The sequence below is a fragment of the Lepeophtheirus salmonis genome, chromosome 1 (genome assembly GCF_016086655.4).
Source record: "Lepeophtheirus salmonis chromosome 1, UVic_Lsal_1.4, whole genome shotgun sequence".
In the NCBI taxonomy this organism is placed as follows: domain Eukaryota; kingdom Metazoa; phylum Arthropoda; class Copepoda; order Siphonostomatoida; family Caligidae; genus Lepeophtheirus; species Lepeophtheirus salmonis.
In genome coordinates, this window is record NC_052131.2 from 11,682,960 (window position 1) to 11,709,882 (window position 26,923).

The 26,923-nt window shown below is 28.1% G+C and overlaps 1 protein-coding gene across 1 annotated transcript in view; it reads right to left on the reverse strand.

Moving 5' to 3' along the window:
• Positions 1-436: 436 nt before the first annotated feature.
• Positions 437-26,923, reverse strand: part of LOC121116863 (uncharacterized) — a 118,709-nt gene continuing 92,222 nt past the window's right edge. Inside the window, exons 2-4 of the mRNA XM_071887918.1 lie at positions 2,964-3,914; positions 1,281-1,499; positions 437-1,202 (exon numbers count right to left, since the gene is read on the reverse strand). Coding sequence (XP_071744019.1) covers positions 667-1,202; positions 1,281-1,499; positions 2,964-3,914 — 1,706 coding nt within the window. The 3' untranslated portion in view covers positions 437-666. The remainder of the gene's footprint in view (positions 1,203-1,280; positions 1,500-2,963; positions 3,915-26,923) is intronic.

Below are 26,923 nucleotides of genomic sequence, written 5' to 3' on the forward strand. Positions count from 1 at the left end.
TACAGAAATCTTACATTACCATAGAATTTTACAACAAACCACACTTATTCAATTTGAGGATAAAAAATGATCAAATATTTTGCATATATCAATTATACAATTCTTTAATCCATAATCAAAAATCAGTTTATCAAATGATAGTGGAAAAAAAACAACGTTTTTTACCGTTTTTTCTATATTAAAGAAAACAATTCTCTTTACATACCTATACGTTTTTTTATGGGCCACACAAGAGGACCTCCATGGACAATAACAGTTGAACATTTACGAATGTAAAATTTAATTTTTAGATTCCAAAGTAGACTTAAAATAAAAAACATAATATTTTTGCTTTGGACTTTTGTTTTGTTCATTTCTGTTTAACCCAGATTTTACAAAATAGTTGAGTCAATTGGAGTTGTTTGAAAATTTAATCAATACTTATATTTACACAATGTTAAATTTGCAACAATTTCTTTATTCTTATTAAAAAAATTATACAAATTACAAATTTTCATAAATAATACCTTAATACAGAAAAATATAACCAAAAATATATGCGTATATCGTATGATAACAATTTGACTAGATTCTGATGAAGGAAGATAGGTTTGTTTGTTTGCTTGCTTGCTTTCTTGGTTGACTAGAGTTGTGAAGTGGTGAAAGGAGATAGATATAGGTATGTTTCTAATAGAATCCTGGATGCGAATGCTCAATAACACATCTCCTACAAAACTTTTTGACAGATCGATATCCATCTAACGTGACTGGAGAGTCCTGGATATTCAACTGTTGCAGACCACGACAATAGTACGCCACAGTCTGTATCCCCTTATCACCCACCATTTCACAACTCTTGATACTCAACTTTTTCAAATTTGGACAGTGCTCTGCAAGAAGTCGTAGACCTCCATCCGTGATATCACACTTCCCAACATCCAGCGATCGAAGTCGTGTACAGGAACGTGAAATGACTTCAAGTGCACTGTCTGAAATGGATTCGCAACCACGAAGGTTGAGATAGCGGAGTTTGTAGCATAAACGAGCAAGTTGCTTGATCCCGGAGTCACTGATTCGATCGCATTTAGCCACACTTAAATAGCGAAGATTTGGACCCAGTTTGGCGAGTTCGTAGAGAGAAAAGTCTGTAACACGGATGCAATCGGAGATGCTGAGTTCACGTAGGCATAAACAGTATGAGGAAACGGCTTTGATTCCCGCATCTATAAGTAATTGTATCACAAAAACATAATTAGTTAAGATCTACGAATCGTAAATAATAGTCTGAGTAACTACTTTACCTGTTATATTAGAACATCGACGTAAAAACAAATACGTCAACTGAGGACAACTTTCTACAATCATTTTAAGTCCAGAGTCTTCTAAAGAAACACAGTCACTTATATCTAAATATTGGATGTTCAATTGCCGACGCTGAGGTTGAGGTGGGAAATTAGTAACGAGGGTGCGAGGTGAGGGTGGAGGCTGATGGACTGAGATAGTGGAGATCATTTGACAACCTGAAAAATTTATAATAAATATTATAAAATTAAATTTTTATTACATCAAGCCTTAAGGCTCTTTTTTTATTTGTTATAATTATCATGCGGGAAGGTCAGAAGGTTTTTTTTTTTTTGACACATAAAAAAGATTTTTGTTTGAATAGAAAAAAGCTAGAAAGGAAGTCATAAAAAAGTAGTACTATTGAGAAATATATTTTGTACTATGAACAATAATTAAAATAATTATAAATCCGCATAAGCCATTTTTTAAAATTAAAATTTAAATAAATCTTTTCCTATCTTTGCATATCTATACTTTTAAAAGTCTGGTATGTCAATATAAAATCAATATTAAAATATATATATATTTTTTTTACTTCTTATATACATACAGTCAAATATTTCATAGACATATTTGAGTTAATTTTTGGGGGCATTAGATAAGATACTCAAGAGTTTTTTTATAGTTTAGAATGTTTATTTGAAGAAAATCTATGAATTTTTTTATCTTTTGATGTGACAATAAATTTATATATACTAAAAGTTCAATTTGCGTCACCTCCAAAAAGAGTTTCTTTGAGTAATTAAAAAAAAAAATTAAAAAAAATCAATTTTAGTTTGCTTTTGTATTCTTGGACTTCAAGTGCTATCCTAAGGACTTAATGAAAGCAATTCCTTTGTTACTGCTTCAAGTTCAACTTCTGCAAAGAGTAGCAGCTTTATTTGGATTATCTTTATGAAAAATCTTTATTACTTTTGATTAAAAGTACCTACAACCAACTAACTACTAATAACAACCAAGCCCTTATCTTTTTCTCTTTACAGGTAAAAGAAATAACCTTATAGACGAACACACATAACAACGTACGTACATACAAAGAACTGAGAAGGAAGGAGGAAAAACACTTATGACCCTTGAAAAAATATCAAATTTTTCTTCTTATTGTGTTGTCTTGAAGCAAAAAAGTAAGGTGGACATCGCTTTTTTTAAAGTGTCAATTTGTCAAGGACATTTACATAAAATATATAAGGTCCTCTATTTTCCTCTCTAAACGGGTCATAAATTCATATTCCTAAAGTCTCTATGAGGCTACGCAATTGCGTGTTCAACACTAATTATTTTCTTTTAATAAAATATGTACCTACTAAAGATTTTCCACTTTTTGTAAACTGCCCTCAAAATATATCATATATGTATATAAAAAGCCTTATATAAAATAATTTTAACTGCCTGTAAGTCATAAATATGTGTATATATACACACGACATGTTTTACTACTGAAAATCTTTTGGGTTGAAGAACAATCAAAGGATTTATTTTTATTTTGAAGGAACAAAATTTATAAATTTGAAAAAAGAAATCCGAATGACGTCCGTTACTAGATGTTAATTTCTTTCAGTTTGATGCCTTAAGTGCATAACTTTAAACTCTTTTCTAAAAATTAAAATTATTACCATAGAATATATGAAAGAGACGCTTACCTGTGACATCCAAATGATCTAATAAATGGCACTTTGATACGAGATCCATGAGTCCCCCGTTTGTAATGTTAATGCAATATTGAATTTCCAGCTCTTTTAAGCCAGGACACCTCCTAGCCACGATGGCCAGTCCACGATCTGTGAGCCTACGACATCCATTGAGGAAAATTTTAACAATGGAGAGCTTTGCGTTTCCTGCAGAGTTTCGTGAGAGGAGACGTAGAATCGTTTTGATACCTAGATCAGCATCCGTGTTCTCTCCAGTCAGAGATATGGCATTCCAAAGGGAAGGATCCCAGGCACAGAAATAAAAGCGTCTATTTACACGTGAGAGTCTCACAATATCATTTGAACTAAGGAAGGAGAGAATTTTGATTAGGAGATCATCTGGAAGATAATCTAAGGAGAGTCTATGATTGGCTAGTGCAGATGGAGGACGGTGGAGGTGCTGATGGTGCTGATTATGCTGATGTAAGTAGGAAGGAGAAATTGCTGCAATATTTCGAGTGACGATATTGCGTTGTCTTTTGAGATCTTGAGCTGGGATCTTTGTAGCACGTACGTCCCATGGATCCGGTGAACTCCGAGCTTCAATACTAGAAGTGGGAGTGGATCCTCTTAGAACTGCATTGTTAGAGGTATTGTTCATGCTATGATAGCCAATGTCAGAGAGTTGAGTTGCGTGATGTGGGACGGACTTGGGAGCTAGGAGGTGTCCACCATAGACGCTGGGAGATAGGCGAGACTCTAAGTTCTTTGAAAAATCGCATCTTGGACTCAGTCGATGTTCCTTGGATCGGAGGAGAATATGATGTGGATCAAGGGGCTTGGAGATTTCAGGAGAGGAGTTGCGTACACTTCCTATAGAGTCAGATTCTGCTGCAGAGGATGAGGCTGAGGAACTCTCCTCGTGACCTCTTCGTGGACCTTCATTATGAATGTCTGCAATCTCTGAAAAAGAACGAAAGATAAACGATAATTAATTATATGATAATTAACGAGAGATTCAATTTTTTTTAAATTATAAATGAAATTTCTGTGCTCCCCTCCCCACTTCTCATAGACAAATTATAATTATATATATATTTTTTCTTCTTGAGAAGGAAAAACTATCGAATATATTAAAAAAATGACCAGAAATTTTATACCGTGGGTTGATCCCTTAGAACATCTTTCTTTTAAACCTTGTTTTCTGATAACGTAGGGTTCGAAAGAAGTAATTTTTATTTCAAGAAAAAAAAAAAAGAACATAATATATATTGGAATGTATTTAATTTTATCTTACTCCGAAAACAAAAAATAATAATAATAAAAATCTAATTTTCTTTTTATAAAAACATTTTTTAATATATTTAATAATATTACAGGAGAGTCTAAAGAAATTCATATTTTTAAACATGGTTTAAAGCAGATGTAATAAAAACTCTTTAAAAATATGTACACTTAATTTTATAGGTGGAATGACCTTTCTTACTCAATATTAAGCATTGAAATATAGGTATTTTTAAAAACTTAATGCTTCAAAACAAAACATTGTCACATATTTTTTTAATTTGTAATATACAAATGATATTGAAACGTAGTTTCCATGGTCTATATAAAAACTTAAAAGGTAATTTTTTTACAAGGGGCATGGTTAAGTTTTTAATTCAGTCTCTTTTAACCTTCAATATTATCTTTTTAATGTCAGACATTTAGGTATACAAATCTGGAGATCAAAGTTAACTTATGTATTTTGAAGATTTGCATATGAAATAATTATAAAAATATTGAAAAAAAAAACCGATTTATGATAGAAACAAAAAAAAAAAATTTTTCATTAAAAATTTGTGATATATTTATTCAAAAATTCTATTTATTTTTTTTTCATTCCAAATCACTTAAATTGAAGACTCTAAAAAAATAATTTCATTGGGTTCATTACGAATTATAATATACCTCCCCTACTTAATAAAATACCTATAAAATTTGTGGTTTTTGGTTGCAAGAATATATGTTTAAATACGATTCTCTAACCACAAAACCTTCATTTGATAACACTGAATACAATACCGACATATTATGCAAAGTTTTTTAACATTTTATTAGAACATACCTTGGAGTTTGTTCCAAATTTCATATCCACCATAGGCTGCAGTAGCCATATTGAATTGGCTACTTATTTAACTAAAAAAAATCCCCGAATAATAAATGGTTATTTTTCCTCTAAAATAACTTTAACAATCACTTGCACTATAAAAAACTACACAAATATACACACGGATCAAGGAGTGAATGGTAACTAACGCACATTCTTTAGAATATCTTCATGGTATACCATCTAAGGAGAAGAAAAAACAAAAACGAGGGTGAGTGGTATTCTTGGGCGACGACACAGGACGACGCCTGACTCGTTGTTGTTATTTTGGGGGGTTACACATACTGTATATATGTGTGTGTGTCTATGTCTTTGACCCGTGAATTGTGTAGAAGGATCATGATTTGAGTGCACGCTTAAGAAATACGATTATATTTTAGGTCATAATATGTAATATTCAACCCAGCAATTCATGTCTTTGAGTTATGATTAGGTACAACTTTTAATGAAAACTAAGATGTTTTTTTATTTATTTCCACCATGCTGAACATTACATGTTATTGTTGTTTTGCAAGAAAATACCAATAGTAAAGAGAGGAAAAATATGAAATTGATGTACAAAATGGATGCATATTTACTAACTGCATTGATAAGTTCAATACCTTACGAACAAATGAACATTTTGAATTAATCCATTGAACTTTTATAGAAAATAAAATTATAACTTTATAGCAAAGCATTTTAATAACAAGTTTATTGCTTTAAGTAATAATTATATAATATATATATTTAGTGATGACATCTCATCATTGAGGTGTGATATTTGGACAATTTGATCCTTTGGACATACCAATCATGGATATTGCATAGGCATAATATCGTTATCCTATTTACAACCATTATTATATTCGGAATGAATTGTTTAAAATGTTCAGCAAATGACTTAACAGTTAATATTAAAATATTTATAAATTAATGAACTATTCTTTTTAAATGTGCTATGTGAACACAAAAAACAGTCAGACACTAGTAAAAAAAAATACAAATTTTATATTTTAAAATTGATAAAAATATATAATCTTTAAATATGCCATGGACATTATTATTTGTTTTTACATTTTTTAAACTTTATATCCAATTTTATGAGTCCTATTAATATATACGATATAGTTTTATATTATATTTTATTCTATAAAATTTAAAATTTTATTTTTAAAAACTAAGTTGTAATTTAATGATATTTTGATAAAGAAATTAATTCCTACTATGAACTTCAAAGAATCAAATCATTTTATGTATCCTCCAACGCTTCACTTAACCAATAAAAATGAAAGATAATCAATTAATTATTTGAAAATACAATTGTAATTAAGACTTATTTTTGAGAAAAAAAGTATCCCTACTTGCTTTTGGGTAGACAGGAAGAATATAGTAAATTGTGTACATTTTAAACTAAATATAGGTTTCAAAAAATATTATTTAAAGTTGGAAAAGTATTGAGCAAATTGATATTTATAGAATTGATGCTGACCAGTGATCTCACATCGTTATTTACAGCTATAATAATATGACAGCTGTTGCTGACACAGCATGATTTATCCAGGTGGATGGAATATATCCTTGAATGTGGGTAGAAAATCTGTATTGCTCCCATTGCGACAACATATTCTACTCATATCAACACTATTAAAAAGACATGAATCTGTCCCATGCATATGTCTGTATATATATTTATATAAATACATGTACACAAGCCATAAAAAATAGTTGTATTGACATGGGAGGGCTTAATACGTATATTCATATATAAATAACTTTCTTTTCAAATATTTTTGCAATGACTTGCAGTTATCAACCAATGTCTTCTCTATTTTCTTTTTGGATTTATTTGCTTGTAAAAATCCCTATTTTTCTGTCATAATATTTTTTCTTTTATCCTTTCATGTAGGAAAAATTATTTACTTCATAATAAATAGGCTAAAAGAAGTCGTATTTAATTTGATTTTTCGTTAAAGAGTCAACAAGAATTCAGCTTATGTATATATTATACATATATATACGTATTTATCAGAACATCACATCAGCCATAAATCATAATTAACCACAATGCAACAAAGGCGATAATCAGCAGTGCTTAAGTACATTTACATATAGGTATGTATACTGCATTGTCTAATATCAGTGTGATCTTATATAGCTCCAAATTCAGTAGAAGGGGGACAGTTCTTTCATATTATTTTATAAATAGGTGAATATAATGTGTTGTTCAATTTCTTCTTTATAAGTAATAAAAAAAAATAATATTTCCTTTTCGGGGAAAAAAAATAGAATTCCACAAATATTTCTTAAAATAAATTGTGTTTTCTCCATTCAATGGTTTGTTGGTTATAGTTGGTAGGTCCAAAAATATATATATATATGAAAAACTCTTCCCTTTGATGGATGAGAGACCATTTCATTCAACCAAAAAAAAAAAAAAATACCCCATCCGTTTTGGTAAAGAGAAGTAATAAGTAAAATAATATATATAAAGGGTTGATATAGGAATTTGCAGGCGTTTATCCTCAAAGTTTAAACTTTTTATGCTGATTTAGAAATCATTTGTGTAATTTAATAGCTTGTTAATTTGCAAATTTGTTTTATAATATAAAATACACTTAAAGTTACTTTTTTTTTATTATCTAATATTTTAGTAAAAATAGTTGAGTTATTTTTTCATTAAAGTTTTGAAATTTTCAAACTCCAACCTTTATCAATCTCCAAACGTTCATTACGATAAATTCCCTACAACTCAACAACCCAGAGTGATCTAGAAGAAGATTATCCACTGGCTCATAGATATTAGTAGAAAACGATCCTTTTGTAGAAAGATTCATTGAAATTAATAAGCGCTTCCATTAAGTATATAAAAACATAGGCTTTGTTTAAAAATGTGGCCATTATGCCATTTTAAATTGAGAATAATCAAAGAAAACACATGACATCACAAAGTATCAAAGTTTAATTTAAAAAAGTCTGTTTATCTAGGCAATTACTTAATTTTTATCAACACTTATTGACACTCACATCTATCGATAAGGGCCAGCTTGTCTGAGCCTACGATGATTTCTTTTTAATTTGGTGATTAATTATCTTTTTTTCCCACATACATTTTCTCTTTTTAGGTCCTGTCCCGGAATTTTTTATTATTTTATGAAAGGTCTGGCTTGTGTTGAAGAAACTATAAGAGCTCAATTTATAATAAAATATTTGCAAAATAAAATCCATTTTTTCAAAAGAAAAGATCTAAAGTATACTTTACAAAAATAAAACTGCAGCAACCTTTTATTCTTAAATCATTTTTATTTCAAAGAATAAGTCCCCCTCTTGTGCTCATTTGTTTTCTAAAAAATAAAATAATTGTTGATCAAATTATGGTCACCTTAGATAAATTAAACAAATTGTACATATTTTCCTAAATAATCTTATGTAAAATTCAATGGCTTTGGGTCAATATTTCAACAAAAGATAATTTGATACATGTTTGCACAGGTAATATAGGGTTTTTTATTCACTAAGAATAAGAACATTTAGGAAATTAATTTTAAAGCCCGCAGAAATTATATTAAGTTCAAATTTAAATGCTATTTAATATGTCCACCATATTAGGATGTGGTATAAAAATATTGTCGCGATTCAATAAAAAAAAAATTGTTTCAACTATGTAGAAGAAAGTGTTGTTTTTCTTATTTAATTATTCAAAATTATGTTAGCCTCACCAATGTGGTGGACTTCTTACTTAATAACAACGTCGTATAAAAAAATATAACATAATATCTCCTACCATTTCAACCTATGGACGATTTACATTTCTAATTTATCAGAAATACTTTCCAAAAATATAAAATTAGATCAATTTATTGATAATTTAAAGTCATATTTTTTTACAATTCTACTGATTCGGCAACATACATAAATTAGATAAATTTGGAAAAATTTCTTCAAAATCTGTTGAAAACTTCATATAATGGCTTAAAAAACAACTATTGAACATGTAGGAACGAGTGTTTTTGTTCTTATTATACTTGGTAATGTAGGGCCCTTCAAGATGGCCGACTTCTTCCAAAATGACGACGTTATATAAAAAAGCTCTATTACATAATATCTCCTTTAATTTCAATTTATTGACGATTTACATTCCTAATTTATCAAAAATACTTTCCAAAAGTAGAAAATCGGATCAATTTATAGGTGGAGTCATAGGTAAGTATTTCAAAATAACTCCTTATTCTTTTGCTAATGGGTAGAAGAATAACAATAATTGTAAAGGAAAACCCAATCATTACAATAAAAAATATATAGAATAATAATCATTATGTATTTCAGGTTATTTTTTGTAAACGTTCGTCTTTAAAAAAAATGAACAGGACAATATATTTATGTTATGTATATCTGTACATAGAATGGTCATAAAATGAATGAACATAAAAGGAAAAACACTTCACAAAAAATAAAAAGAAGTTTCTCTTTTGAGTCCGTTTAACAATATGGATTCTAAGAGAGAGGGGGGGGGAGAGAGAATATCCGAGTTATGGGTACAATAATATCATTATTGAAATGATGTTTCCCCTCTGTACCTACCAAAGAACCATAAACCCCCTGGGTTCTTCTTCTTCAGACTCTTGACTTTTCAACCTCTCTCAAGAGAGACTCAAATGATTAAGAGGTTAGAAAGAAAAAATAATAAGGACATCATTCATTGATTCAAGTGCTCACATAGGTAGCACAACTAACCTTTTGTTGGGAGGAAACTACAACTGCTTCCCCCAATCTCCAAAAGGATTTCCGGTCAAATCAAAGGAACATAAATGAAGTGTGATGTCCGAAGAAAAATTATGAAAAAATATATACAGATGTACGAATGTACATCTGTTTGAATATGCTAACCCTTCAGTCACTCTCAAATAGAAAATAGTTTGATAGTCTTCCTCAAATCAAAAGCTTACTTAATTTCAATACACTATCATAGAAAATGTATTTTTGGAAAAAACTATATTTTGAGTAATATTCATTAATTGAGATTGATCTTAATTTAAGTATTGATTAAACATGTATTCGTGTTTCCTATTAAAAGTAACTTTTTTGAATTTGAGGTGCATTAAAGGTTTTAATTTAAAACTTATACTAATGTAAATTAAGATTTGATCCGTACTTATATAATTAAAATGACACAAGACCTATGAAAATGATAAATTTGTTCTCAACAACGACCCATTTTTTCCTTAAAAGTACCAGTACTATGAAAAAAATGGCATGTCACATTATTGATAGTGTATATGTAATGTCTTCCAGCAGAAAATATCATACATAGCCCAGTAAAAAGCACATCTATAAACAGGAAACATAACTTCATAATATTACCACTTTTAGTATCAGATAAACATTTTTCAATTTATGACCTTTTTGTAATAAAATGCACAATTTACATTCGAAATTATATAACAGCCTTGAAGAGATCAGTAAACTGAAAAAACAACAACAACAAAAAAATTATCTGGACTGTTCGGGGGTATTGGTATTTATAAATAAATACAGATTTATAACAAGAGGACATCTTGTAACCTCGGGTAATTTTTTATTCCAAAATATTGTTATTTTATAAATTTTACTAGTGTATTCACTTAGTGATAGGCCCCACTACTAGTTTTGAGTCAGTATCTATTCATTCATTTCAGTCCCTTCTTAGGATCAGTCCTAAGAGCCATTCATATCAGCCCTCACGATCGGACCGTTGTGTTGTCAGTACTATAACTAATTAAAAAAAGAATACATAAAGGTGTGTGATGTTATCAAGGACGGAACTTTATAAGTTTTTTGGACTGATATGCAGGACCGAACTGGACAAAATCGAGACTGAACAAGACCAGACTACAGTCTTCAGTCTTAAATAAAGATAAATCCAACACTAAACACTACAACCAAATTTTCTTGAGAAAAACGCAGATGGATTTATTATCGGGGCTTCAAATAATCCTATTTTACTCTAGATGAATTTTTACTGAATATTCATCTTTAAACAACACCCTTAAAAAAGAGGATGTTTATATTGTTTTTCTCATAATTTGAGAATTTTACATGAAATATAAGCTGATAGCGTTTATAAATTGTAGTAAAAAGTTAAATTTTAAATATGTTTCAATAGTTTTCCTAACATAAAAAAAAGTCAACTGCTATAATAAAAAGATTGAATAAAAAAATTCTATATTGAGCGTGATCTGAAATTTAAAAACAACTAATTGTACATATGTATTTGTATGAAAAGAACTACATATGTACTAGAATATTATATCGAATAAAAAATCAATAAGAAAAATTAATTTTTCTTTAAATTACTGTCATTTACAATATTTAACATATTTTTTTTTATAAATACTTATTAAAAAATAAAAGATTATTTCTCGATAACAATGTACATCGATTAATCGTAAAATCATTAATATTTGTGTCTTTTACGTTCAAAGAACAAATTACTTTTAGAAGAGGACAGAAGAAAAAAAGACTAATATGCGACAGATAATCTAATGGTAGATAAATATTTTTTTTGACAAAAATTTTAATGGTTTTTTTGTCATTGATAAAATTCTTAAATGAAGGATATATGTATGTACGTATATTGAAAATGGATTTATATAGATATTTTTGTCGTAGAAAATGTATTTAAGATATTTAATGGTTTAACCTTTCATTTTCTTCCAGTTTTTATTTCAATTTTTATTTTGCTGAATGAACAAAAATAACTTTAAAATGAACAATTAAGACATTTTTTTGGAGAATTTCTGGAGAGGGAGGGAGTCAAGTAAATATGAAATATATATATAAATATATATGCATATATTCAAGGCCGAAGCTACAGGAAGGAAGGATTGTAGAAGGCCCAAAATGATAAATGTATATAGCAAAAGCAGAAATATTCAAAAGAATTGAACTATTTTTAAATTGTTAATTTCAGAAGTAATATGTACCAAATTTGTTCCTCGTAAAAAAATATTATGTAAAATACATCTAAATGTTTATAAAGCCTTTAAATACAAAACCCCAAGTCCAAACTTGATTTAGAAAATACATAATATTACAGTTGCGTCCCTTTTTTAGTAACGATGACGTGCCAGGACACCTATATCTATAGCTTGATTAAGAATCCTAACAAAGTTATTAATAAGAATATCTTCTGAGACAGTGGTTCTTAATTTGACAGAATTATTTTATAAAAAATAATAAAATTCAATTTTGTAGAAAGTCTATTTATTTGACAACATTTAAAGTCATAAAGTATTAATAATGTATTTCAATAAGGTCGTTATTTTATAAATGTATTTCTAATTTTGTTATAAAAAAAACTTTGTTAAGGGGTTTGAACCCCCCTATCAGCACCTTCATATACTGTCTAAAAGATGCTCCACGATATAAAAACTACTGGTCTAGAGTGATCATATAACCAGATAGCACAAGGATTAACTTTTGCAGTCAACATCTCTACGTACATACAGAGAATTATTATTGAGCCATGGGGGAATTCGAATTCTATGTACATATTATATTTTCAATAGTCAAAACCATCAAGATAAGAATCTGTAAAGGAAGATATCATTTGCATCTACGAGAAAGATCCAGGAGTCTAAATTAAATAATGATAATTATCGTTAGAGGACAACTATTCGACATTCATATGATGGATTCCTAATCATGGTGTTTTTACAAAAATACTGCACATTCTTGGGAGGTTTATGACACTACAAAAGGTACATAATATGTTTTTCTTCCTCTATCTCAAGTTCCTTGAATAGATGAGTAAATAATACATTGTAAAAATCTAATAATCACTCTTTATAATAGGTAGATAGCAAAAACGGAAATATTCAATAGGATTCCCCAATTTTTAAATTCATTATTTTTTTATAACTTCCAAAGATACTAATTTGTAGCAAACTTTTTCCTAGTTAAAAAATATGCTTTAAAATACTTGTAAATGCTTATGATGGCTTTAAATGAATGGTTATAGTACCTATGATGGTACATATAAATATGAAAAAGGTAGGAACTTGTACCTATACATAATTTTCATTGTGGAATTTGCAAATTGAAATTGAATGCATATTTTTTGAGACTTTACATTTATTTGAACATAAGTATTATTAAAATTATTTCTTTTTTTGCAAAAAAATAAATAAATATATATATATATATTTACAAAGTGCAAAAGTTTTCGTTGTTTATATAAATAATGTTTATAATATATTAGTAATATATACAAAAACTAACTCCTTATAAAATTTGACCAATACTTTTGAAATATACGATAACATAAATAATAATTTCACACCTATGACGAGCATACAATAATATTTAATATTCCAACACCTTATTAAGCTTGGGAAGTAATTCATTCTATGAATGAAAGAACTACATTTTAGCAAATACATGCATTCATTATAGGTTTTCTACTAAGTACCTATGTTTAGATGCAATTATCATATTCAATTCTTTATGTATTGTACTTCCTATGTCCAATTTTTAAGGGATGATAATTTAAAAATTTTTGAGTTACTAACTAATTATATAATTAATTTTCGAGGTTTGAAAGAATCTTTATGATGCAGTTCTTAAATTCTATCTCCCCTCAACAATCAATATGAATTAATGCAAGAGCAGGATAGTTATTCTGTTTTTAAAATGCCTTGTATTATTATAATTTAGAAATAATCTTTGCCTTACAGTCTACAAAATATGAAACTCAAAACATTATTTTAGATTATCAGTAGGCAAGTATATAATAAAATGGTAAAAAAAATCAATTTGCTCACTAAGGCTAATTATATCATACTAAGCAGTAATTACAAGGAACAAATAAAGTTTTTGATTGTTAAAATATCAATTTGAATGTGAGGGAGGCTAAATTTTTTTGAAAACTACTAGCGTACAAAAAGTAAGGGAAGGTTATTGTTTTTTTTTTTATTTCAATATTTTGACAAATTGGGCAATTACTTTTGAAAATTGGAAAATACTTGACGTATATATACGCAACGTGTTTCAGAAAACCTCATTTTGTTCCTCTTTTTTTTTTTTGGTTCTGATTCTTTTATTATGTACATACATAAATAGATTATAAGTACACAAAAACCTAAAGATGACTAATTTCGATAAGGACCTCAAAAGAAAAGGGAACCAAAGAAGACAATAGTCAGATATTGGAGATGTGTTAGATAAATACACGTTCAAGATTCTTGTTGAGGATGAGAGTCTGGTGATACATATATATGTATTGAAAATTCTTTGTTGTTTCTTTGAAGCTTCAACATGTGAATCGACTGTGCTGTATTGAAAACAAGTGATTCTTGATGCAAAAATATTACCTTTTAACGAATAGAATAGTAAAATGGATCACGTGCCTTATACTAAATATCAGCATAGTTCATATAAGGAGCTTATATCAAATTGTTTTTATAACATTTCTCAGACTGTTTTTTTGGCATTATTAATTGGAGTATTCTATGTCAATAAGAACGTATCTAAAAATCATGTGATTAGTGAACACAAAAAAAATATGAACAAAAATTACAAAAAGACAAAATTCCACGTATTAATTTGTAAAATTTATATTTACAGCCAATATTTCATTGACTTATTTTGGTCAATTATAGGTATTGTATTCAAAATTCTTAAGAATTTTACCTATAGTTAAGATCCTTTACTTGACTTATGAAACTTAATTTAGCCCACATATGACTTTCAAATAAAATTATGAATTTTCAATTATTGTGACAATGAGTTTTTCTAGTTGAATTGAAATTTGCAGTACCTTAAATTAACTAATCATGATAATTGGTTTAATCTAATAAAGACATAATTTTGAAAAAGTTTATTCTTACTTTTTTTTGTCTTAACACAATATGAGTTACTGATATCACAGGTTTTATTTAATTTGTTTTTACGATATGACATTGTACTTTTTTTTTCTAATTACACTTAAAGACTCCCTTTTCAATATTCAATAATCATATTATTTCAAAGTTCAATCTGATAAAAGAGTCCCAACCAAATTGACACTGAACGACCCTGCAATAAATGTTTTTCTTAAAATTAGAAGAAAGAAAGGTAAAAAAGACAGTACCTTTTTTAAGAATTAGTCACATCTAACCCACATAAAGGATTTCAAATAATCTTTAACAATGCATCTTTTAAAAAACACTTTCACGTGACGTCATGGTTTTGGGAGTCGGCAATCATGAAAGAGGCAAATAGAAAGAAATATACCCCTGGTACGTTTGTTTAAAGTTTTCCAACATGTATGTCGGTTTAGGGATTGTTAGGCCATCTGTGACGTCAATACTCTATAATAAAAGTTTCCAACTTTTTCATATGTAAAAGGTCAAATTGGCATTAGTAATAGATATGATACCCACATATTATAATGTTTATCAATAAAATAAACTTGTGTTTTGTTCTTACGGGAGGACTACACATGCTCAAATTAAGCTATAGGGCCACAAGTTGATAACGTTTGCTCTTTACAATATATTGTAATTAATAAAATTTTACATAAAATTGACAAAAAATATATTAAAATATTCAAAAAAGTTTTTTGAAAAATGATAGTCTTTACAAAAAAAAAATGTATTTGGAACAGTATTTATTATATATCCATATCAATGCAACTTGATAATAATAACAACAATCTAGGAATCATCTGGTTCTTTTATACATGAAAAAAAGAGTAGATGATTTCTTGGCAATCCCAGAATTGTAATAATAAATTTAATAATAATTCTTCATTATAATCAATTTGTAAATGCTTGTCTTTCTATTCAGTCTCACTTTTTTTATGATCAAATGATACTTTTTTCCTTTTCTCACAAGCCAAGAAAAACTTTTTTGTATATATAAAGATTAAATGAATATTAAAAGAAAAAGGCTCAACAATAAGAAGAAGAAAAACAAAATTATAGGTAGGATCATCTATAAGACTAAAAAATCTTCAGCAACTTCATTCATCTTTCGTATGTATTGGGTAAGATGTACATTATTTGTGCTTAGGGAGGCGTGAAATTAGTTTTTAATACTTATGTACATGTATTGTACAATTTACATCCAAGCGCATTTATGGCTTCTAAAAGTACCTATAGGAACAATGTCGTAGCAAAGCCTTTTATTATACAGACGTATATATGTAGTTAAAGAGAGACTGCAACAATAATATTTTATTTAGCTATCAAAGTGGGCTTTTGAGCTTTTTCCATTGAAATTGTTGGCGTATTTTGTACTTTTATTGATAATAGTCAATTTTTATGAATAAAATATTTTTTTAGCCGTTACTCGTATTTTATAATAAAAATTAAATATTTTAGGACTGTCAACACAAAAACAAGCTAAAATTATTTTTTTTTCCACAAAGTCTGGATAACATTTGTATTCTTCGATGAAAATTGTAAATTTCAAATAAAAAATTATTATGATTTATCCTTTAGAGGGGCAGCAAAGTACTTCATGTTGCAAAAACAATAATTAAATAGCTTACATTTTATATAAAGCGTTTTCATTATCACCCATTCTGGAGGCCTAAGCAACCATGTTTCATGACAATGAAAATTAGTTGTTCATGACTATTTATAAAAATAATGAACGATTGGATGCAAAAACAGGAACACCAAAAAAAAAATCTACAACATTACCTTCTATCAAAAATAAATTCCTCTACTGACAAGTTTTATTACATATAAGATCTTAAAGTTAATTGAAAATATGTTACTAAATCGTCATGCAATCTTATTTCCATATTGTAAATAGAAATAAACTATTACAATGAAATAGAAGAATAATTTTCGTAACTAATCCGTCTTTTCTTGTCCCTAATTGATTAAATAACTTCATTTTACAAATATAGCTATTTTTAGAGATGTTCAGCAGGCATTACTTTAATTTACTTCAAATATCACTATTTATTATAGAAATAAAGTAGTATTTAGTGCAGTTATGAAGTCTTTTTATTCTTCAAGCTATTTGATAAAGTTTCATCAAGATTTATTTGGATTTTGTAAAATATAGATAGAAGAATATCTACTTTGAGTTCCTAAAATGGTGTCTCCTTCAGTTATGAAGCAATACGTGGCGTCAGTGAAAATGTCCTAATTTTCAACGAATGATGTTTGTATGACAATTACAAGAATAAACAAAACAAACTTTTTTTGACAAAATAAAGGTAAGATAAAATGTGACTAAGATGGGAATGAATGTAATATAACGAAATGTGAGGAAACAAAACAAAAATAATCCCGGTTTTAAATGCTAAATTCTTCCACAAGGCAACAAAAAAAAAGGATAATTTTATTTATATCATATTTAATTAGAACTAATAATATTTTACACACTAATTATGAATATGTAATTTTTATTTTTTATCAGAGTGGGGTCTTGAGCATTTTGGATTTCAGCTGTTTGCATATTTGTACCATTATGAATTTGAGTCAACTTCTTTGAAAAAATAGAATCAGAAATCCTTTTTTAGGCCGTGAACTTTCTTTTTTAATATAATAATCTTTCATCGGTCAACACAAAAACCAGCTAGAATGATTTTTCTCAAAATTGATTCAAGATTACATTTTATTTACCTTGAAAAATTATAAACAACTTGTTCTGCTTTATCCATTGAGGTGTTGCAAATTGCACTTGAAGATGCAAAAAAGTATTGTCACAATTATATAATTAGAAATTGAAATATTTTATTTAAAAATCCATATTGAGCCAAATTCTGTATCATAAACAAATTAAGTTTTTAAATTATAGTTAAATTTTTTTAATATCGCAACTTATTCCTGAAATTTCAATACAAAGCCTTTTTAATATCTACAAACTATTAAACTAAATGTATAAGCGATGTAAAAAAATATTTGAAACCCAAATTAGAGACAGGAAAAACTTTTTCCTAATTTAAATTTAATGTACTGTGTTAATTAAATATAAAATTAAAGGATTATGGATAAAGTTAACATTTTGTTACCTCATGTTATTTTTCCGAACTATTGTATGTAGACAATGCCCCTATGTTTCCATGTTTGTCATTTGAGAACATTTTAAACCCAATTCATAATTATTCCTTTTATGAACTGAAGGCATTTAAAACTTTCGAAAGTTAAACAATACTTAAAGCAGTTAAAATATGAATACTCAGAACAACAATAAAAGATTCACACAAAGGTAAAAAAGTAGTTGAAGAAAGGTGGAATCGCTGAAGAGGATTTACCTTTCTTAGGTACCTATGTATAAGAAGGGGGTAACCTATGTAAGCGAGAAAGGTCTCCTGGTGTGAAGATATATATTTTATCCCTAATATAAATTATTGGTATTCGAATCATAGAGAGTTGTTAAGTTCCTTCTTGATACGTGCGAGTAATTTTATCATTGAGGTTTTTTTTAAAGAATTTTATTGTTCTTTTTCTACTAACATTTATTATAGATGTCGCTTCATTAGTTTTAAAATTTTACATACAATGAACGCAATATTTCAAAACGGAAATTTGTAGTATATAACTTAAGTACAAAAGACGACAAAATAATGAAATGATTAGCAGAGGTGATAAAACAATACAATAGTTGGTTTTCGCATTTTTAACAATAAATTTTTCAAATGTTAAAGTTATCTGATGTTGTTTTCTTGAGAAGTCACAGATAATAATTAGATTTATGGTACCTCGAGTTTTTTTATATGTGTAACTACACCTTATCATCAACTTTATAATAAGTGAGTACCTATATAAATACATTTATTATACAAATGTAATTGTACTGTTTTGTAAATGCAAATATGTAGTACAAAGTACTATGTTGTTAATTCTTAACAGATTGACGAGTATATAATATGTTTATACATACTTAAAAAAGTAGAAAAGCAAAACAAAAAAACTATTATAGATTTATGTTAATTCATTTTTTTTATTTAGATACAGTAAAACCTTTATGAAGGAAACAGTGTGTGCAAAGAAAAACTGACCAAGAGATGATATCTTTAAGAGAACTCTGTACGCTCTATCAAATTGGCTTTAATGGATATAAATATATAGAGATGGAAATTATAAGTCATTTCAGTATGTAAAAAAAAAATGAAACTGAAAATTTTTATGATAACTGTCACAATTTAAATAATGTTTGGGAGGGGAACAGCTTGGATGCTGTGGTATTTCATTATATAATCTGTACGCAGCTATGAACGGAAGGAAATAAACATGCCTCCTACTCTGTATCTAATAATGACGACATAGACAGCAATAACGCCGATATCGATCCTAAATTCTTCTCAGAGTCAAACATATTTGAGTTATCATATTTTTAATGTCATCTTTTAGGAGTGACTTTTATGCTCAAGGGATACTGACAACTTTTTCATCCCAACAAATAAACCATAATTTTATATATAATCTGAAGTACATTAACCAAATAAGACATTGCTTACAAAATAAGTGTTTTATAAACTCATGTGAAAATAAAATTACTAATGTACGCTCAAGAAATTGATCTATCCATTAAGGTCAATTTGTTAGATCCTGTGAATGGGTTCACAGTGGTGAATAAGTTAACTATAATTGGAAAGCAATATATTTCCAGATATAAAAACTTCTAAAAAGGTTCTCATATATGTGTAAGCTAGTTTAAATTGAAAATAATTTGACTAATTGGATAAAGGCCGAAAATTTTTTTATCAATGCCTTAAGAAATTACTCGATACTATCCTTGTTGTTAAAAACAATTTATAATATAAAACAAATTTATGTGTCTATAGTTTACTCATTTTTGAGGGTGTGCTTAATATTTTAAAACAGTATCTCTTGTTGACCTAATGTGTAGCAATTTAGCTAAAAGTGTGTGTGACGCTCAGTGTGTCTTATTAAAAAATAAGAGGAGAGTACATATCCATAGGTATATTTTTTTAAGCAAAGTTTGTTTGTCTTTGTGTCGACGCCTAATAAATCAGGTCAATAACGGGTACTCCCGCTAGTGGAGGATAAAGTTAACACAATTTGAGAAAATACGCGATTTTGAAGCAATATCAACAATCTGTAAGATTGATGTAAAAATGCAAAATTACTTTGCAAGCGAGGCCACTTACAAATTCGTCTACACTTATTCTTTAATTACTACATAAATTATAAGTTTGTAATATCTTTTTTTCCATCGGTTTTTTGTACTTTTTTCATTGTTGAACCACTTTACTCTCAGTAAATTGTAAACAAAAGCGTTGTTAGAGGATAATTAAAAGCCTACATAACATGATAAAATATTGATAATTAATTTAGATGAAAAACGTAAAGGGTTTAATAATTTCATTACATATCTTCTCAACAACAATTTCGACATAAATGGATAAAGTTTGATTTACTGAAATAATTCCATTGGTTTGCTCAATGACCATTAATCTTTTATAATCCATCGCCTATCACTCAAAATTAATGAATTAAAATATTGCTAAATAATACAAATATCCCTGCAGCCATTTATAATATATACATCAATTTCCTTTACAAATGAGGATAATATATCAAAATAAAATGCCTCAATATTCTCAATTTTTATTTTTTGTTCTTTTGAAAACTCCTGTCACTCAAATATACACATTTAATCTATATCATTAGACAAAGATACATATATAGACTCACGTAGATAAGAAGTGTGTTTTAAAAATAATTATATTGTACCCATTTTTATATTTGACGTTAAAATTTTCTCAATCACCTTTAACAGAAAAAAAAACAGTTTTATTTTTCAACTCAAAAAACAAGAAAATTGGCATATCTAATCAAGATATATATATATTGATTGATATATACAATATTATAACCTTGAGTATTATATTTTATGCGCGTATGGTAGAACTTATGGATTCTTATGGAAAGTGAACCAGTGCCCCCCTTGTAAAAATAGTTATCAATAACTATTAAGTTATATTCCATCTTACTAATTTATCTTAATACTCGTACGATAAATGAAATTTGATTACATGCAATATCTGAGTAGGAGAAAAGATTGCTAATCAAAACTGACAGCTAACTTTCATGCTTAGTAAATGTCATCTAATGTATATTAAATATATCACATAAAGATAATTTTCTCGTTTCTATAAAAATATACATAATTTGTCATTCATAACAAAAAAAAAATACATCTGCAATCTTTCTGCATTTAAGAAAGTTGTATTTGTATAATTATAAGAAAATGTGGACGTTGTGGAGTAACCGAATTATTAAAAAAATTCTATAAAATATTTGCATCATAAAAACTATAAATTTTTATATATCTTCAAATTTAAAATGTTCATATTCTCTCCACCTATAAATCATTTAAGCTTATAAATTGTTACCAATCAGAAAAATTGTTAGTTATCCAAACAGACGCAAGGTGTTCAAAACATTTGCTAACCAAGTGTCTCACAGCTCGATATTTAGCTGTACAATTATATATGATATTTATTTATAAAAGATTAGGGTTTCTATTTCTGAGGAACGTTATTTATCAGTAAAAGGGTGTGATTGAAAGACTTTATGAGAAAAAAAATAATAATAATAGATACAGATGTTGGTGTAAAATCCGGCTATTATCGATAACAACTCCATTTTTTTTTAAAGGTATAATTAAATATTATTTTTTCACCTTAAAAATAATAAAAGATTAATGAGATATAGATAAACAATAGGTTATTTTTTTTTTTTTCAAATATGAAGAAGGTAAGACGATTAAGACACTTTAGGAGTGTGTCACTTCCTTGAAAATTCTCATGGGATACGTACCAAATAAGAGTTTATTGATTAAAAATACACTAGTATTTTGTCAGATCAATTGATGGCGATGGCAAGTCGATTTTGAAATTCCAAGAAAACCGAGTTTACTTCATATTTCATTGCATCTGCTTGATCTTTATCATTAAAACTCAGATTTGTGGTACTGTACATAAACATGAAACACTCTTATTTTTCCTTTTTTCCCCAGATAGTTGGTCATCAAATGAGTAATTTCTACAAAAGTACAATAGTTATGCAATGAACGAAGATATTTAACTAAAATAATTGTAATTTTTTTTGTTTTTCATCAATTTATCTATTTGAATGATAATTAATAAAAAAATTATTTTAATTCCTAAATACATTCATTATACGATAGTTTTAATTGAATTTTATCTTTCATTTCATAACTATTCTAATAATAGAAACAAGTGCCAGTAGTTGTAATACAAAAAATGAAAGAACAAAAGAGTGAATGTTCCATGTACAAAGTAGACGTTGCATAAGGTATTTTCTAATCCATCAACATTTCAAATTAAGTTCTTTTATTCTCTGACAAGACTGACTAGACTTACATATCCCACAGTTTTGTAAACGAGTTGCACTATCTCACAGTTAATTAACAAATTCAGCTCATTAGTGCTCATATATAAACATATATCCCCCAAATTATAAAATGGGCATGTGAAGCTATATAGTTTCTTTTCTTGTTTTCTGATGTATTGACTCAAGTCAATACTTAACGACTAGGCTCAGTTCAACTCCACTGAGTTTTTGGCCTGCCAAAGTTTAATTTATAGTGATCCTTTCACTCATACAAACAAAACCCTTTATAAACAACTAAACCCTTCGTTTTGAAAGAAAGAGTTGTTGAGGTTTGAGGATTATAATATACAAACGTATAATAAATAAATTGTCTCTACACGTATACGTGTACAGTATACAGTCAAGATAGATGTTTTAGCCCACCTGAACAGTTACGAAAGACTCGCTCAATAGTAGATAAGTGAAAAGCCGCCCATTTTTAAGCGTGCAAGGATACAAACTTATAGTTTGATTTCACAAATGAAGAAGAGAAGTAATGCATGACAAATGCGCTTATTTCTCCCTCGCTTCTCTGTATTGCTAATAAAGCAAAAAATAAATTATCACTGAAATCACAAATGGGGATGCGTATCAACATAATTTCTATTTTTCTTGTTTCCTATTCTGTTTTATCGAGTCAAATGGATCCTTAACGACTTGGTTCGACTCGACTCCAGTTGACGCAACACTAACTGAAACATTCCTTCACCTTATTTTTATTTTATTATAGATACTGACCCATTTTAATATGGTTTACTCCGTATAGATTTACACACCATATTCAAATATGTCCATTTGTATGTACGTATATGGTATAAGGGTAAAAAGGCTCTAGTATCAACAGTCACTCATAAATAAGTACTTTTATGTATGAGGATTAAACATGAGATTCAAACTATATACATATTATGTATTAAAATTATTACTTCTTTCAAGGATAGTATGTGATGTATAGATATAAGAGCTATATGATGAAAAGGATATAACATGATCATCTCTGATCAAGGAATGGCATTGTTAGGAAAATCAGATTATAACCGTATGCATAACATATGTATTTAAAAGTTGTAAGGTTAATTATAATAACAAAGGTGATTCCATAGGGTTGTATCAGTCCTTAAAATGGGACTTCAAATTGGTCTCGCAAATGATATTGGTCTTTGAAAAACGTCACAAATTTTAAAGCAACAATGTCTCATTTTCAATAAAATGATATACTCAAATATTTAAGTATAACATTTGAATTAGTTCATTAAAACTCTAAGTAGTTTTAAAATTCGTCACCATTTTTCCATTAAAGTAGGTTAATTTAAAATGATGTCATTTCTCAAAGATTGTTATTAGGACACGATATATCCCTAAAGTTTCATTAATTTTTGAATACGATTGTCTAAATTGGTCCTTTAACACTAAATCTTTTATGGAATTTGTCCTCTATTTTCTATTTGGGTACGAACGGGAAGAAGGGGGGGAGGTTATCACCTCAAGCAATTTCACTATGAAAATCCAAATAATCTTTAAAGTAATTTATTTCTAATTCAAATCAATTTCTTTAGTGATAAATTGATAAATCGTTAGAAAAGCGGGACAGCTGGTATTTCTATTATTTTTTTTCCTTCACTTCTAATCAAACCATTGGTACCTACAATTTTTTGGTATGTCGAAGGAAGTATAAATGAAAATATTCCTTGTCCAGGTGCAGCTATCTCCCCTCTTCTCAACACTGATTACATATGTGTACTATGACCCGTTACCTCTTTCGAGAAACAAAAAAACCAAAACATTTTCATAAATGATTGATGCGTTTTAGGTATTCCACAAGAGATCTTCAAAATATTATTACTATTGTTATATAGAGCACCTATGAAAAAAATGAGAAAATTAATACTCATTTCAGAAATGATGTTATTGTGTTTTTGTAGGTGATGTGGAACATTACTATGAAATTGGATACGTACAAAGAAATTTTAATCATATTGTTTTTCCAGGAATAATTTTTTGAACACGTAAAAAGTAATTTATGTGTTTGTAAATTTGGCAAACTAATTAATTATTACATATACAAAAATATATTACTTTCTGTATTCCCTAAGAAAAATTATCTTTTAATATGAGTTTTTCTCAATAACATAGGAACTTACACTGCATCTTTTTATCTGTGTTCATAATTAGTGGTCCGATAATTAATTTGTATATAAAATGTTCCATGTTTTATTTTTGTCAGCTGTCGATTGTTTTACGACTCATATTCATTATTAGCGTTCCGAAATGTGATTTGTAGATATTCTTCGAGTTGTTATTTTTATTATACCGCACAACCTTTACTAAAAAAAAACAACAGAAAAATTGGCCCTAAATCATTTGGTAACTAGCCAATTTTTTCCATTGAGGGCATTATAATTTAATAATTGATGGGAATTGTTCACAGCTCAACAAAACCTAATTCCAATTCAACCAATCAATGTGAAGTACACTAATTACAGGAAAAGAAGTAGAAAAATCAACAGCTGACAAAAAATATAGTGTTAGTCAAATAACGTTGTGCCTCATCTATTATTTTGTCACTTGTCGATAGTTCAACTACTTATGTCCGTAATTAGTGTTCTGAACAGGAATAACTTAGTATGGAATAATAATAAATCTCCTAGTTTGATGTAATTGGCGAATTACCAACTGATTTTGAGTCCCTTTTTTCTTCATCATTTTGGTGGAAAGGTTGGGCGATGGAATTGAGATTACACAATAAGAAAAATTTACTCGATGATATCCATATTGTAACTCTTAATCTTTTCCCCTCCAATATAATAAAAGACCAAAAATAAATCGGTAACCACTACATCACCAATTTTTTACAATTACATTTTATAGTAGGGAATTGTTCACAGTTTAACAAAAGCTAAAGGACTATGTCCAATGTACGTACACAATATAGTTTCCCTCTCAGGATCTCGTTTTTTTAATTGAAAATATACATTTCCCCTCGAAGTCCTGTGTTTAATTATTTCATAATATAAAATCCACTTTGCAATTATACAGTACACTGTCATGACTTTTAATCAAAGTGTAAAATTGTATATTTCAAAATTATATAGCGCCCATCTCAGCCAAAAATTAGGTTTTTCATCCCTTACTATTTAAGACTTTTATTCAAGGTGGGATCGTATTACATAATTCTAAAACGTGGGGTCCATGGACTCAAAAAATAACATTCGCGCTATTAGTGATAATAAAAATGACAATCGAGAATATATGGATAAGAATAGGTAAAAAAAATTTCATTCTTCAAAACATGTGTAACTAAATTTTACTGTATTGATTATTAACTAACAGGATCCAAATATTTCTGGGGATCCTACATTTAATAAAAAAGTTACCGAGATATCCCTCCAACGGACACACAGGTTGTAAGTGAAGGTTGGATTTTGAAGGTGCAAACACAAGGTATAATCTAGAGGGATGTGAATATTGGCTAAATTGGGTGAGCGTAAATTTAAAGAAAAGTATTTGTTGGTAAGTATATGAATACTTTTATTTATTACTTCTCCCTATTTCGACAAATTCTAACGTATCAGCACGCAAAGAATTATATAGTTTATAGTAACCCCTGTCAGAAGATATGTTGTCTCTCAAACAATATAATATTATTTATGCAATCTCTCAGGTAGGGTTTTTACGCTGACCTCAATTTGCCCAATTTTCTCATCTCTAATCACATACTTACTATATAAGGATATGGGGTTAAAAGATAATTAACATATACGAATATTGGTGGAAGGGTATCTAAAAATATTAAAAACTTGCGTATATACTTTTTACTTACAAGGTCTCTAATTGGAATTATACTAATCAATATTTTAAATAATTACAAGAAATATGAGTTGTAGTAGAATCCACATTATACTTAAAAAAAATATATATGAATATTTGATATTTCTTAGGATATTTAATACTTATTTAAAAATTTCATGGTCACCACAATTATACGGAGAGAGCATACACTCATATATAAATCCATAATTTTTCACAATTTAAATATAAAAAAGCTTGACATCCCAATTGGACACAACTCATAAATAATCACTTTTTGCACCAAATTAATGGTCTTAAAAATATATTAGACCATTTCCGTTCTACCTTGGACAAATGACATGGATATTAGGCAAAGATAACATGCCTACATATATATACGACTACAAAATAAATCAATTTTTGTGAGGCCTTCATTTAATAATAACGTAGGATGCTTCAAACTAATGTGCAAAAGAGTTACGAATTATATGTAAATTATTTACATACATACATATATATATCATGATGGATGTGCCTATAATAATGGGTTATTCATGCAATTAGGTAACGCACATATATATGTCTGATTGCATACAAAAACGATTGTACCTATTGTAAGATACACAAAGATCCAACATTGAATTTAATTTGTAGTGAAATCTATTAATAAATAAAAAAAGAAAATCGTTAAATAGATATGATAAGCATTC